This window comes from Ahaetulla prasina, chromosome 8 (assembly GCF_028640845.1).
Source record: "Ahaetulla prasina isolate Xishuangbanna chromosome 8, ASM2864084v1, whole genome shotgun sequence".
Lineage (NCBI taxonomy): Eukaryota > Metazoa > Chordata > Lepidosauria > Squamata > Colubridae > Ahaetulla > Ahaetulla prasina.
Genome location: NC_080546.1, coordinates 32,189,744 through 32,203,075, shown reverse-complemented (window position 1 = coordinate 32,203,075; position 13,332 = coordinate 32,189,744). Strand labels below are relative to the sequence as shown.

The 13,332-nt window shown below is 37.1% G+C and overlaps 1 protein-coding gene across 9 annotated transcripts in view; it reads right to left on the bottom strand.

Moving 5' to 3' along the window:
- Window positions 1–13,332, bottom strand: part of FBXW7 (F-box and WD repeat domain containing 7) — a 139,978-nt gene that overhangs the window by 101,728 nt on the left and 24,918 nt on the right. The window contains exon 1 of one of the 9 annotated variants that reach the window (XM_058192150.1): window positions 10,120–10,168. The exons of 1 other annotated variant lie outside the window; for it this stretch is intronic. Coding sequence is in view for 5 of the 8 variants with exons in the window: in XM_058192153.1 (XP_058048136.1) it covers window positions 4,687–4,842 (156 nt within the window). In the remaining 3 variants the exon portion in view is untranslated. Of the gene's footprint in view, window positions 1–1,793; window positions 1,905–4,686; window positions 5,209–6,351; window positions 6,451–10,119; window positions 10,169–13,332 lie in introns of those variants that run through there. 7 more of the 9 variants (XM_058192148.1, XM_058192153.1, XM_058192155.1 and 4 more) reach the window with 7 other exon arrangements.

Genomic DNA, 13,332 nt, shown 5'->3' with positions numbered 1-13,332 from the left:
ATTACCCTATTTTATACATAATAAACCATAATACATACACTGTAAGCCGCCCTGAGTCTTCGGAGAAGGGCGGGGTATAAATGTAAACAAAAAAAAAATGTGAAGGAACTAAGCAAACATACTCCCTAGAGCAGGCGTGTCAAACTGACATTGTCTTAATAGCATCATAATATATATCGGGACTTTTTTCCCCTTCGCTAAACCGGGCGTGGCCAGCATGTGATGCATCTGGCCTCTGGGCCAGGAGTTTGACAGCCCTGCCCTAGAGCCTGGTTTAACAAATAATTGATATGTAGTTTAATCCAATGCCCTCCAGATGTTTTGAATGGTATTATATGTTATATACTCCTACCCCCAAAATGATGCTACAGAGCAGTGCACACCAGAACAACTAGACACAAGAACATTTTTTTCCCAAATGCCATTGCTCTGCTAAACAAATAATTCCCTCAACACTGTCAAAACTAGTTACTAAGTCTGCAGTACCATTAATCTTCTCATTGTTCCTATCACCCATCTCCTTCCACTTATGACTGTAACTTTGTTGCTGGTATCCTTAAGATTTATATTGACTGTTTGCCTATGACTATCATTAAGTGTTGTATCTTATGATTCTTGATGAACGTATCTTTTCTTTTATGTACTCCGAGAGCATGCACCATGACAAATTTCTTGTGTGTCCAATCACACTTGGCCAATAAAGAATTCTATTCTATTCTGTTCTGTTCTGTTCTGTTCTGTTCTGTTCTGTTCTATTCTAGTGTTATATGGCTTAAATTATAAAGCACAAACATCAACAAATACAAAAATAAAGATCTGATAGCTAGGTTGTCCTATTGAAGTTTCCATAAACCATCTGAAACTCACTAGGTTTCCTCTGTATCTGGGATCTCCTATTTTGCCAACTAGCTACTTGTTTACATAGTCCTCCAAGCTAGCTGCATTTCAATTCTCTTGTATTCTGACTTAATGATCTTATTCATAGTGGCCTGGCTACTATCTGCAACCAAAATTCCAGCAATCAAAATAAGCATGTTATTTGGACAAGGCGTGTGTTTAGAAAAAGGATAAAACCATGTATAATTTGGGGAGTATTTTCCTATCGATCGCTATGAAAACACATCAAAATAGATTCTCAAGAATCTATTTCATAAGACTCAATAGTATTGTATCAAAATGCAATACATGATACTAATAAATAAATGCCTTTCACAGTTTGTAGAAGAGAGGTATGCTGTCACTTACTGAAGTTTTTGGCAGAGAAAAGGGAAGAAAAAGCTACCTTCCGAAACCTGAAGGGTACAAGGGTACAAATTCACATTGTAGATGATTCTAGTCTATTGACACTTGCTCCAGAGGGTAAGATTAGAACTAACAATGCAATTTCAGGATGTAGGTCCAGATACCTTTTCTTAGATATTAAGAAAAACCTGTTAACAATAAACACTGTCAGTCAGTGGAATAGGTAGTTATTGTAGGGGGTGCAGTAGTGAAACATGTAGCGTGCAGGGGATTGGATTTGATCTTTAGGTCCTTTCCAACTCTGAGTCTCAAATATATTTTTGAACCCAACATTTTACAAGAGTAATGTACAGGAAAAGGTTTTTCTTTAGAACTATAAAAACAGGAACTTACCTATTAAGTCATATTTTTCCCATTTAATCACTATTCTCATTTACCTTTCACTTTTTTCTATTTTTTTAGAATTTACAAATTCTGTGGAATCTAATAGTTATTTGATCACTAAAATAAAGTAGATTAAACAAAACAAACAGGTATGTTATATGTGGTACCTTGCTCAATAGTGGTGACTGTGAGAGGGATCTTGGAGTCCTAGTGGACAATCACTTAAATATGAGCCAGCAGTGTGCTGCAGCTGCCAAAAAAGCCAACACAGTTCTAGGCTGCATAAACAGAGGGATAGAATCAAGATTACGTGAAGTGTTAATACTACTTTATCATGCCTTGGTAAGGTCACACTTGGAATATTGCATCCAATTTTGGTTGCTACAATGTAAAAAAGATGTTGAGACTGTAGAAAGAGTGCAGAAAAGAACAACAAAGATGATTAGGGGACTCAAGGATAAAACTTATGTCTAGTCTTATGAAAAGAAGGATTAGAGGTGACATGACAGCAGTGTTCCGATATCTCAGGGGTTGCCACAAAGAAGAGGGAGTCAAACTATTCTCCAAAGCACTTCAGGGTAGAACAAGAAGCAAAGAGGAGCCTTTCAACTTGCAGACTCAGTCCAATTGGATCAGAGGGAGTTATCCCATGCCTGATTGCGGGTCCCTACTTTCTGGAGAACTAAGGAGAAATTTCCTAACAGAACAATTAATCAATGGAACAATTTGCCTCCAGAAGTTGTAAATGTTCCGACACTGGAAGTTTTTAAGAAGATGTTGCATAACCATTTGTCTGAAGTGGTGTAGGGTTTCCTGCCTAAGCAGGGGATTGGACTAGAAGACCTCTAAGGACCCTTCCAATTCTGTTATTCCAAATAAATTAAAACCTCAAAATATTATCCAAATAGGATATTTTAGAAAAACTTTAAGAGACCATGATGCTAATCATAATACATCTGATTGAAATTCACAATCTGATAATAAATACCATTGCAGTATATACTATACAAAATCTCTGCATCTCAGAGTTATTATTAGTAATCCTCAATTTACAATCACAATTGCGCCCAAAATTCCTGCTGTTAGCAAAACATTTGTTAAGTGAATTTTGTCCCATTTTACGTCCTTTCTTGCCACAGTTGTTAAGTGAATCATTGTAGTTGATAAGTTACTAACATGATTGTTAAATGAACCTGGCTTCCTCATTGACTTTGCTTGTCAGAAAGTCGCAAAAGGTGATCACATGACCTTGTCATAAATATGAATCAGTTGTCAAGCATCTGAAATTTTGATCACATGACCATGGAGATGCTGTGTAAAAATCAGTCATACCATAAATCACTTTTTTCAGTGCTCTTGTAACTTTGAATGGTCACTAAACTAACTATTGTAAATCAAGGACTACCCATACTTCCTAAACTTTAAGAATTACCTCTATACTTCCAAAGAAATTAAAAATAGTTCAGAATAACAACATTAGTGACACAAAGTAACATAAATCCCATGTCAAAATAAGAAAACGTATGTGTATTTTCAGGAATTTACAAACAATTGCTATGTTTATGGTCTTGTGAGCTCTGAAGCAGTTTTTTTCTCTTTATTTCAAAATTATGAACTGTATTATACATGTAGGTGTGTACAAAAACAGCTGGACCGGTAATATAAAATAATGCTGTTTACCAATGTGTGTACACACGGACATATACAAAACAACATACCCCCCTTATTTCTTGATGTGACTTCAGCCATTATGTCAATATGGATTCAAGCCAAATCAAAAGTTTTCTCCATCCACATGGCTATATCAATCACAGGAATAATAATTATTAAGATTAGAGACACTTTAGATATATGTTGATTCTTAAAGAACTACCCTGTTTCCCCCAAAATAAGACATCCCGATAATAAGCCCAATCAGGCTTTTGAGCGCATGACAATAAGGTCAAGCGCATATTTCAGGTTTCAAAAAAATATAAGACAGGGTCTTATTTTCAGGGAAACACGGTATAAAATAGCAACATTAAAAAAACAAATAAAACAGCAAAATATGTATGTATGCTTCATTAAATTTATCAATAATAGTCTTTATACTTATTTAGTAAGGTAAAGGTAAGGTATACGTGCTAGTCGTTGCCGACTTTAGGGGGCAGTGCTCATCTCCGTTTCAAAGCCGAAGAGCCAGCGCTGTCCGAAGACGTCTCCGTGGTCCTGTGGCCGGCATGACTCAACACCAAAGGTGCATGGAACGCTGTTACCTTCCCACCAAAGATGGTCCCTATTTTTTCTACTTGCATTTTTACATGCTTTCGAAACTGCTAGGTTGGCAGAAGCTGGGACAAGTAATGGGAGCTCACCCCGTTACACAGCAGTACTAGGGATTTGAACCGCTGAGCTGCCGACCTTTCGATCGACAAGCTCAACGTCCTAGCCTGAGCCACCTTGTCCCTTATATTTAGTACTTATTTAGTACCTATATACTAACTGCCCTGACTATCTTGGCTATAGTCAGTAATAGAAGGCATCTGAAACCCAACAAACTTGCAAAGCCACAGTTTTATTTTAAACCACAGAGGGTCAAAGACATCTTTCTTGTTGCCTAAGGATATTGTTAAAACTGGCATCATAAATATATGTTTACAAAAACACAGAATTATAAAATTCTACAAAACGTATTACTAAAACCCAAGTTCTAAAGAATATAATTCACATATAGGAGAACTGCAATAGAAAAAAATTAAGCAATTCTAATTCAAATGAGACACCCCAGAATGTCTAACCCTCTTACAGCAACTTCATACTTTAGTTCAGGATGTTCTTAAAGCTTTCCACAATTCAGAGCAAGCAAGTGGTTATCAGGGAAGCTAGTAAATCACCTGATTCCATTATAAAATCAATTACTGCAGCACATTTCTTTTGCTACACAACCTAGAGATTGCAAAAGCATATTAGATAGCTGCTGCAAGGTCAAGAAACCTAAAGGCACTTTAAAATGTGGCTTATATTTAGCTCAACATTGTCTTCATATTAAAAGAAATATTTTAAATAAATCTAAATAATTACCTTCTTTGGCTGATTAGGATATTTGATGGATAATTTCTGCAACTGGTCTGATGTATGGCTGCAAGATAGGAGATCCGAGCAGCAGGTCGAACGGCCCAGCCTCTTCATTAAAGAAGAAATAATGCTGCAGCCACAGCCACACATTGACTTGCTCATCAGATGAGTTTATTCCTTAAGAAATCAGTACTGGTACTGGCCCATAAACAACCAAAATTGGCTGACTGCCTCATTCTGCAGCTTTCTGGCAAAAATTAATACTGCAAAAAAATTTAAAAAGCGGTTCTCTAAAGCTGATGCTAGCCACTCTCTCTACGCTAAGCAAAGCTTGCAATTTTAAAGTGCCTTTTACAATTACACTTCCATGAGAAAAGCAATTTTGATAATGTCCACTGCTTTGTAAAAGAGCTATTAACTAAAGTAACAGACACTATACACTAAGTAGTTTGTTGTTTTGTAGCTTCATGTCTGCAATGACATTCTCTGTCTAAGTTATTCCCGCTCTGAAAGCTCAGTCCTTTAACAGCCAACAGAAAATAACCACGCCCTGTTCTGTTCCCATATTCACTATGCAAGATCCGCCTAATATTGAAAAAAAAATTGGCTGTGGTAGGAGTAGAAACCATGAGCAATTTAAATTACATTTGAAATATGATTTGCAAGAACACCTGCCATTTAAAGTGTTTAATATATAGGGTATCTAACAATTAGACTTAGAGTGATTTTTTTTCTCTGTTAAAACTTTGAAGTTCTGCCTTTGATACAAACATAACTGTACTTAAATTGAAAAGTAGAAAGTATTTTCTAAACATAAAGCTTAACAAAGATACAACTTAATGCAAGACAACACAATAACAAAGAGGGAAACAAATTTCAGCTAAAGAAAACCCAAAGCAATTAAAAATAAAATCCTTGCAATGAAATATTGTATTGTTATGCAATGCCAACTTAGACATATGTTTGCAAACTAGTTTATTCAAGTTGGAAAGAAAAGTAAACAAAAATGTTTGTCCTTTGTATACAAAAGCACTGATAAAGTATTTAAAAAGTGGCCTAAATAACAGTGATTTTTCAAATTTCACTTACATGAATTACAGTGTAAAATAAATGCATATAGAAAACTTGAAGCATTACTAAGTGAAAAACCCTATATACTAAAAGATAGCATGCTGTCCTTCAGCTTTTAAAAGCAATGCATATATTTCGTTTAATGCAGCATACATTAAAGCATTTGCAAAGAGCACACTCACATTAACAAAGATGCTCAATCCAAGTATAGTATAATCCGACTTGAACTAATTGTCATTTATACTGATAGCACTATTAGCAGCTACCTACAAAACCTTAGTCATCAGGTAATTTAATAAGCAAGGGGCAGGACAGCAGCTTAAGGACACATATTTAAGCAAAACTTCTTGTTTTCATTCTGCATCAAAAGCTATATTTGTTCTGCCTCCTCCCCTCCACAGAGACTGGTTACAGCTATAGTGTGCCAGCATTGCTTCTTCCTTCAACCTTGCTCTGCCCTTTTGATATTCACATTTTTATTAATTCATTTTCCAGTAATATTTAAATTGAAGCAGCCAGTGCAAATTAAATAAAAAAAGCCTTTTGTATAAAAAGATTCTGCATGCAAACAAGCAAATAATGCAGTAACCTTTTACTCGCCTGCTGGAGGTACTGTCTGCTGCATAGAATTTTAAATCCTCATCTGCAGATGCAACTGAGCTGGTATTGCCAAGGACTTTGCTCTTCCTGTGCTGATTCTACACAGCTATTCATCAGAGAAAAACATTACAGGGAAAATGTAAAGTAATATTAAGTGGAATCACTCAAGATGACATGGAATAGGTCAACTTGGAACAAGTCAACTGCATCTTGTGTCGTCACATTAGTGAGCTAATAAGATGTTATTGCTTATGCAGGGTTGCACCGATATGCAGCAATGAAATCACAGAAAGCTAATAAAAAAACATAAGCAGAATTAAAGCTAATTGAATATCCTTTGCCTGATATCTTAAAAGTGTCTTTTCTTGCATCTACATCTCAAAGAAAAAAATGCATGACTGTTTTCCACATTCACCTTTTTCATGAATGTCCAGGTGCATAAGAAATCTAATCTAGGTGCATCTAAGAAATACGATTAAAGCTATCCCATGCAATTTTGAAAGAACTTTTCTAACTTGGGTTTTAGCTTGCTAACAACCACTACTACCATAGAATTTATTTACAAAAAAACTTCATATACCTGATACCATGGTTTAAATAAAAATGTAAGGATCAGTTTGTACTGGCCCAGAGAAGACAAAATAAGTTTTAGGTTTTTAGGTTTTGGAAGATTGTAAAAATGTAGCTGTTGCTTTGAACACAGATACTGACTTGAGATGAAAATAATCCACTTAATAAGGCTGCTTCATCAACTTCTATATTTGTAATTTTTCTTCAGGAAAATCAGGCTATAATGTGCATCAGATCCAATGCCATTTTAATGGCATCGACTTCTCTGGTTAAAAGAGAAACCGCTTCTAATCTATACAATATATAATTCAAGATTACTAGTTATAATAATTTTGGGCTACACTGAATATAAAACATATAGCCATTCAATGAAATTTACATTTCCCCTAACAGGAATGAAAGATTAGCAATTAAGGTTGTTATTCATTATTTATGTGCTTTCCCTCTCACCTCATGTCAGTCTCCTTAATGTACTATTGATTCTCAAGATGCATAAAGATGGAGCCAGTGACAGACCACACATAGGAAACCATCCAAGAAATAAAGCAAAGTGATGGCTTACATAGATATCTTCACAAATAATTTGAGAGGCATAAAATCTGAGTGACAAACATACAAATATCACTGTTTTGAAGCAAATACTAAATATGAACCAGTTTTTTCTAAAGCAATTAAATCATCAATATCACTAAATGAAACTTTTAATCATGACTTGTTGAACAAGAAACAATAAGCTACTTTAACGCTGAACCATACTCAGTAAACTCACACTCATACTAAACCAAAATAACAACCCATTCTAGTTTAGTACAATGTATGAACCAAGCCATTAACTGCATAATGACTCTACTTCAATATTTAAAGTAATTCTTTTAAGACAAAAATACCTTATATTTATAGTTATTACATCTGCTTATGCAGTAATATCATTTAATATTAAGATTTCATTATCACAAATGTGAGTAATTTCATAACTTTAAAAATTATGAGATATGTGTGATAACCATTCTGGATGTAAATATATTATGAATACTGAAACAATAATGTATGTGTATTACAACATAAAATGATACAACCAAACTTCATGAAATCAGCTAAAAATCATTATCATCTTAACTGTAACAAACTTTTTTTAGAAAAAGTTCAGGTAGTCTTTGACTTACTATTGAACTACTAATGAACGTACTAATGAACGTTCAAAGTTACAACAGCACTGAAAAAAAGTGACTTACGATCTTTTTCACACAACCATTGCAGCATCCCTTGGTCCTTGGCAACTGACTCATATTTATGATCGTTGTAGTGTTCCAGGATCATGTGATCACATTTTGTAGCCACTTGATAAGCAAAGTCAATGGGGAATTCACTTAACAACTGTGTCACTAACTTAACTACAGTGATTCACTGAACAACTGTGACAAGAAAGGAGTAAGTGGAGCAAAACTCATTTAACAAATGCCTCACTTAGCAACAGAAACTTTGGGCTCAATTGGTTTGAAAACAAGAGCAATCAATGCAATTTCTATCCCATGCTGCTGTCTGAACGCTAATTGGAAAGAATTTAGGTTGTTAACAGATTAACAGAGTTGGAAGGGACCTTGTAGGTCATCTAGTCCAAACCCCACCCCCCCGCCCAAGCAAGAGACCCTACACCATTTCTGACAAATGGTAGTCCAATCTCTTTTTGAAAGCCTCTAGTAATGAAGCTCCCACAGCTTCTGAAGGCAAGCTGTTCCATTGGTTGATTGTTCTCACTGTCAGAAAATTTCTGCATATTTCTAGGTTGAATCTCTCCTTGATCAATTTTCATCAGAGGTTGTTCACTCTGCCAACAACCTTCTCAACAACCTCCCAAAAACAAAAGATTATATATACTACACAAGAATTGACCAGTAGAGTTAAATCTTTAGACAGTTTCTTGAGCAGATGCATTAATACCTTCCTCAAAGACATCAGCACTTTCCCCTCTCAGAGCAAGTCATTCACTACAGCCCAAATTCAGCCTATTGCCCTTAACACCAAGTCAGGTAATTCCCTGCCTGCCACTCAGGGTGCCAATAATCTAACTTTCCCATCATCCATCTAATCTTCTACCTCAATCTCTTCTTTCTCCCATAGATTCAACAAGATTTTCTCACTTGTTCTTTCTTCATTCTGGCACTATTCTCGTTCAGCCTAGATTCCTGCACTTTCTTCTCTCTTATTTCTATAATTCCAACTTCTAATACAATCTTTTAATCTGGTCACTCCCACTGTCACCTTCAACCAGAGGTGGGTTTCAGCAGGTTCTGACCAGTTCTGGAGAACCGGTAGTGAAAATTTTGAGTAGTTTGGAGAACCGGTAGTAAAAATTCTGACTGGCTCCACCCCCGTCTATTCTCTGCCTCCCAAGTCCCAGCTGATCGGGAGGAAATGTAAACAGTTTTGATGCAGTTTAGGAAAGATTAGGGAAAAGTTTTAGTGCAGCCAGGTAGGAGACGGAGTGTAGGCACCTAATATGAAAGTAGTTTGGGTGGGAAGAGAGAAAGAGTCAACAGCATAGAAAATCAGAAAGAAGGGCTATGCTGGAGGGCTGAATTGGAGTTAGGGAAGTGAAGTCAGCAAATTAAATTGAAGGACTACATTGAAGGCAGTGGTGGGTTTCAAATTTTTTTACTACTGGTTCTGTGGGTGTGGCTTGGTGGGTGTGGCATGGCTTGGTGGGCGTGGCTTGGTGGACGTGGCAGGGGAAGGATACTGTAAAATCTCCATTCCCATCCTACTCCATGGGAAGGTTACTGCAAAAATCCCCAATCTCTTTAACAATTTTTTTTTGTTTTTCTCTAAACAGCACTACAAGTTTTAATGGCAACCAATTTGACTTCCACATTCACTTCAGTCCTTTATAGATCTCCAGACAGATATAGCCACAATGGTTCTGCAAAAGGTAATTTCCATTTTTGCTTTTCTGCCACTGCTTCTGCTGCAGAGTTCACATGGCACAATTTTTGGACCTTGCCCATTGTCTCTCCAGCCTATACTCATTCCGTCTAATTCCACTATCAATTAAGTAGCTCAGTCTCAGTTTACCTCATTTATTTACTTTTCTCTCCTTTCTCAATATCCATTACAAACACACTACTTAACTATCATTCTATAACACACTTCTTAAAGAAAATTACTTATCTTTAATCTCCAAAATATAGCCATGTAACTTACCTGATTAAAAAGACTTCCTTCCCTTCAGGATTAGTATAGTTGTCAATTTGATTTTTTAGAATATCATTTTCTAAAGAAATACAGAGAAACAATATATTTGCAGAACTTTAATTTATCAAAGTCTTTAAATCCATATTTTGTCATTTCTACTTTTTCGGTTGTTTATGTTTTCCCTCCCCTCCAAAAAAGTTTGCAGTTGAAGATAACTGCAAATAATTCATTGAGGTTCTGTGCAATATTCTTATATTTTGTTTCTTATAGTCTTACCATGTCTTCTCTGATTTCCCCTAGAATATATTAAAGTATTTTTAGTTGCTGCTCTTAAATGAGGTAATCCTCATTTATCATCCACTCATTCAGCGACTGTTCAAAAAGTTACAATGGGGCTGAGTGAAAGATGTTTATGACAGTTTATTGCAACTGAGGCCATATGGTGTCCACACAGTGTTGTGATTACAATCTGGCTGCTTGGTAAGTGGCTCGCCACATTCCATGGTCACATGATCATTTGCAACCTCCATGGCCAGATTCTGGCAAGCAAAGTAAATGGAAAAGCCAGAAGGTTATAGACGAACCTAATGATGGCAACGGCCAGAACTGTATTTTAAGTTGATGTAATCACATGATAGTAATGCCTTACAACTTAGCATTGGAATTTCCAGTCCCAATTACCACCAGTAAGCAAGGATCACTTGAATCATTTGCCATATCAAAATCAACTTTTTAATATTCTTTATTATCAATTTGAATTTCTTTTGGTCAAGTTTATATTGTTTTTAGTTCCAGTTTTTAAAGAAAATATTTTCTTTTCTTATCTCTGTTCATTAATCATATTACATTGACTTGGATTTAGTTTTTGAAATACATTGTTTTCTAGAATTTATTTTGAGAAAGTCTACTTTCTATGTTTATTTTTTTTTCCTATTTCTTACTTTGTACCTAAATCCAATCTAATAATATTTTTAAGATGGGCTTTTTTGTCAAAATAATTAAGGATAGTAGCACAAGTGGCTGCAGAGTGAATTACAGTTAGCAGCTTTGCTAAAAGACGATAAATGGCATCCTGCAGAAGGAAAAAGATGCAATAAGCTAAAAATGAGCAAAGTTCTATCTTTAACTCATTCTAAAATTGCCATCTCAAGTAATCCTGCCTAATGAAAAGGTTAAATAATTCTGGCTCCTTTTTCATATTATGATAGATAAATTCATTTTGTAGCTTATTTAGAACCAACTTTTGAAATATTCACACATGATTTTGGAGTATTATTACCTATATGTAAATTACAATTATATTCTACCAGAAGATAACTGAAAACAGTTAGAAGGGAGTTGGTGCAAGTCCAAGCCTGTAAGAATTTGAAAACCCTACTGAAACATTTGTCAGAAGTGATATATTTAAGACATTTAGCATTCAGAGGATAAAAATAAGACATATGGCCTAACTGGTCTTTTCACAATTCCCAGAATTTTAAAAGCAGATGTTGGTTAGGGTTAGGGTTAGGGTTAGAGATGTATGAAAGATTTCAATGGTAAGAGGAAAAAGCTGTAACAAGCTTGACTTAACACAAGAAAAAAAATAGATATTCCATGTTTGCAAAACTAAGGAGGAAAAATGTACTACATCTGAAAGGGGTGTTGGTCTTACCTGAGACGCACCTTCTCATTGGGTGGAGACAGCAGCCAGGCATGGGTTGTACTTGTCTATTCAGATGAAGGACTGAGTCTGCCAAAGTTATTAAGTCCCACCTGTTCTGTCCCCCACAACCACAATCAAGAAGACATGCGAGTTGACTATATTTGCCAGCAATTTATTCCTACGACAGAATCAGTTCTGGCAACGAACCTGCGATTGCCTGCCAAGTTCTCTTATCTCCTCAGAAGCCAGCGTAACTGCAGTTAATAAACAGAACTCCAGAAGCCAAATTCTTAGTCTCAAAATATTGCAGCCAAAGTTTCTAAGAGTCAGTTTTTGTCCGTCATAAGAAGCTATAGAGCAGCTCCTCTTGCTTTTATACCCTGTGGGGTGTGGTTCCGTGACTCAGCATTTTCTAGACCTACCCCACCCCTTCTTTTTTTGTTCCTGCCTCTCCTTTCTGCAATACCTGGGATTTAACCAGGACTGATTGTCAGCAGCTGGGTCTTGAGGCGTTGCCTGGGAAGGGGAAGGTGCAGGAGAAAGAGGCCTCATCATCTCCTCCAACTGGCCTGCCTCTGGGACCTGGAGCAGAGCCAGAGAGGAAGGTCCTGCAGAGGAAAGCCCTGTCGGCTCTTCCCCTCACTCTCTGAGTCACTCTCTGCCAGGAGGCCCGGCTCAGGAGCCAAAGACACGACACCGCCCCTGTTGCTAGGGGCTTCCAGCTTTTGGTGAAGATGAAGAAACAGACTCAACGCGTTGGAACAAAAAGGAGAAAAAAAGGTTAGTTACGAAGACCAGATTGATCAAGGGTGGGGCTGGTTGCTGTCTACACCCAACGAGAAGGTGTGTCTCAGGTAAGACCAACACCCCTTCTCCATTGTGGGTGAAGACAACAGCCAGGCATGGGATACACCAAAGCTTACTGTCCCTAACTATGGGCGAGCCCAGTCTGGTCAGAAGACTCTCCTTCAGTATGGACCCATTGCAGAATCCTACGGCCAAATGCTGCCTCAGCTGAGGCAAACTTGTCCAATTTGTAGTGTTTTATAAAGGGCGAAGGGGAAGTCCAAGTCACCGCCCTGAAGATTTCAAGCAAGGAAGCTTGTGTGGCCCACGCCGTTGACATAGCCAAACTGTATGTAGAATGCGCTGTCAGATGAGCGGGTCTTGGCAAGGAACATAGCTCATACACCTTGATGATTGTCTGCTGAATCCATCTGCCGATGGTAGAAGGATCTTCGCCAAAAGCTGGAAGCCCCTGCAACCTAAGGAGACTGGGATAAAAGAAACAAACAAAGACTGTCTTTCGTAATTCAACCATTCTCTTAAGGTATATCCGAAGAGCCCTTCAAACATCTGATGTATGCCAACGGCGTTCCAAAGGATGAGCAGGGTGCGAACAGAAATGGGGCAGAATCAGTTCCTGTATCTGATGAAAGGTAGTATTAACTTTGGGAATGAAGATGGGATCGAGGCAAAGGACCACATAGTCAGCAAAGGTCATTTTGCATGGAGAGGGCGGCAATCTCCGAAATCTGCCTGGCGGAAGTAATTGCCTCCCATAAGGGAGCTCAGAA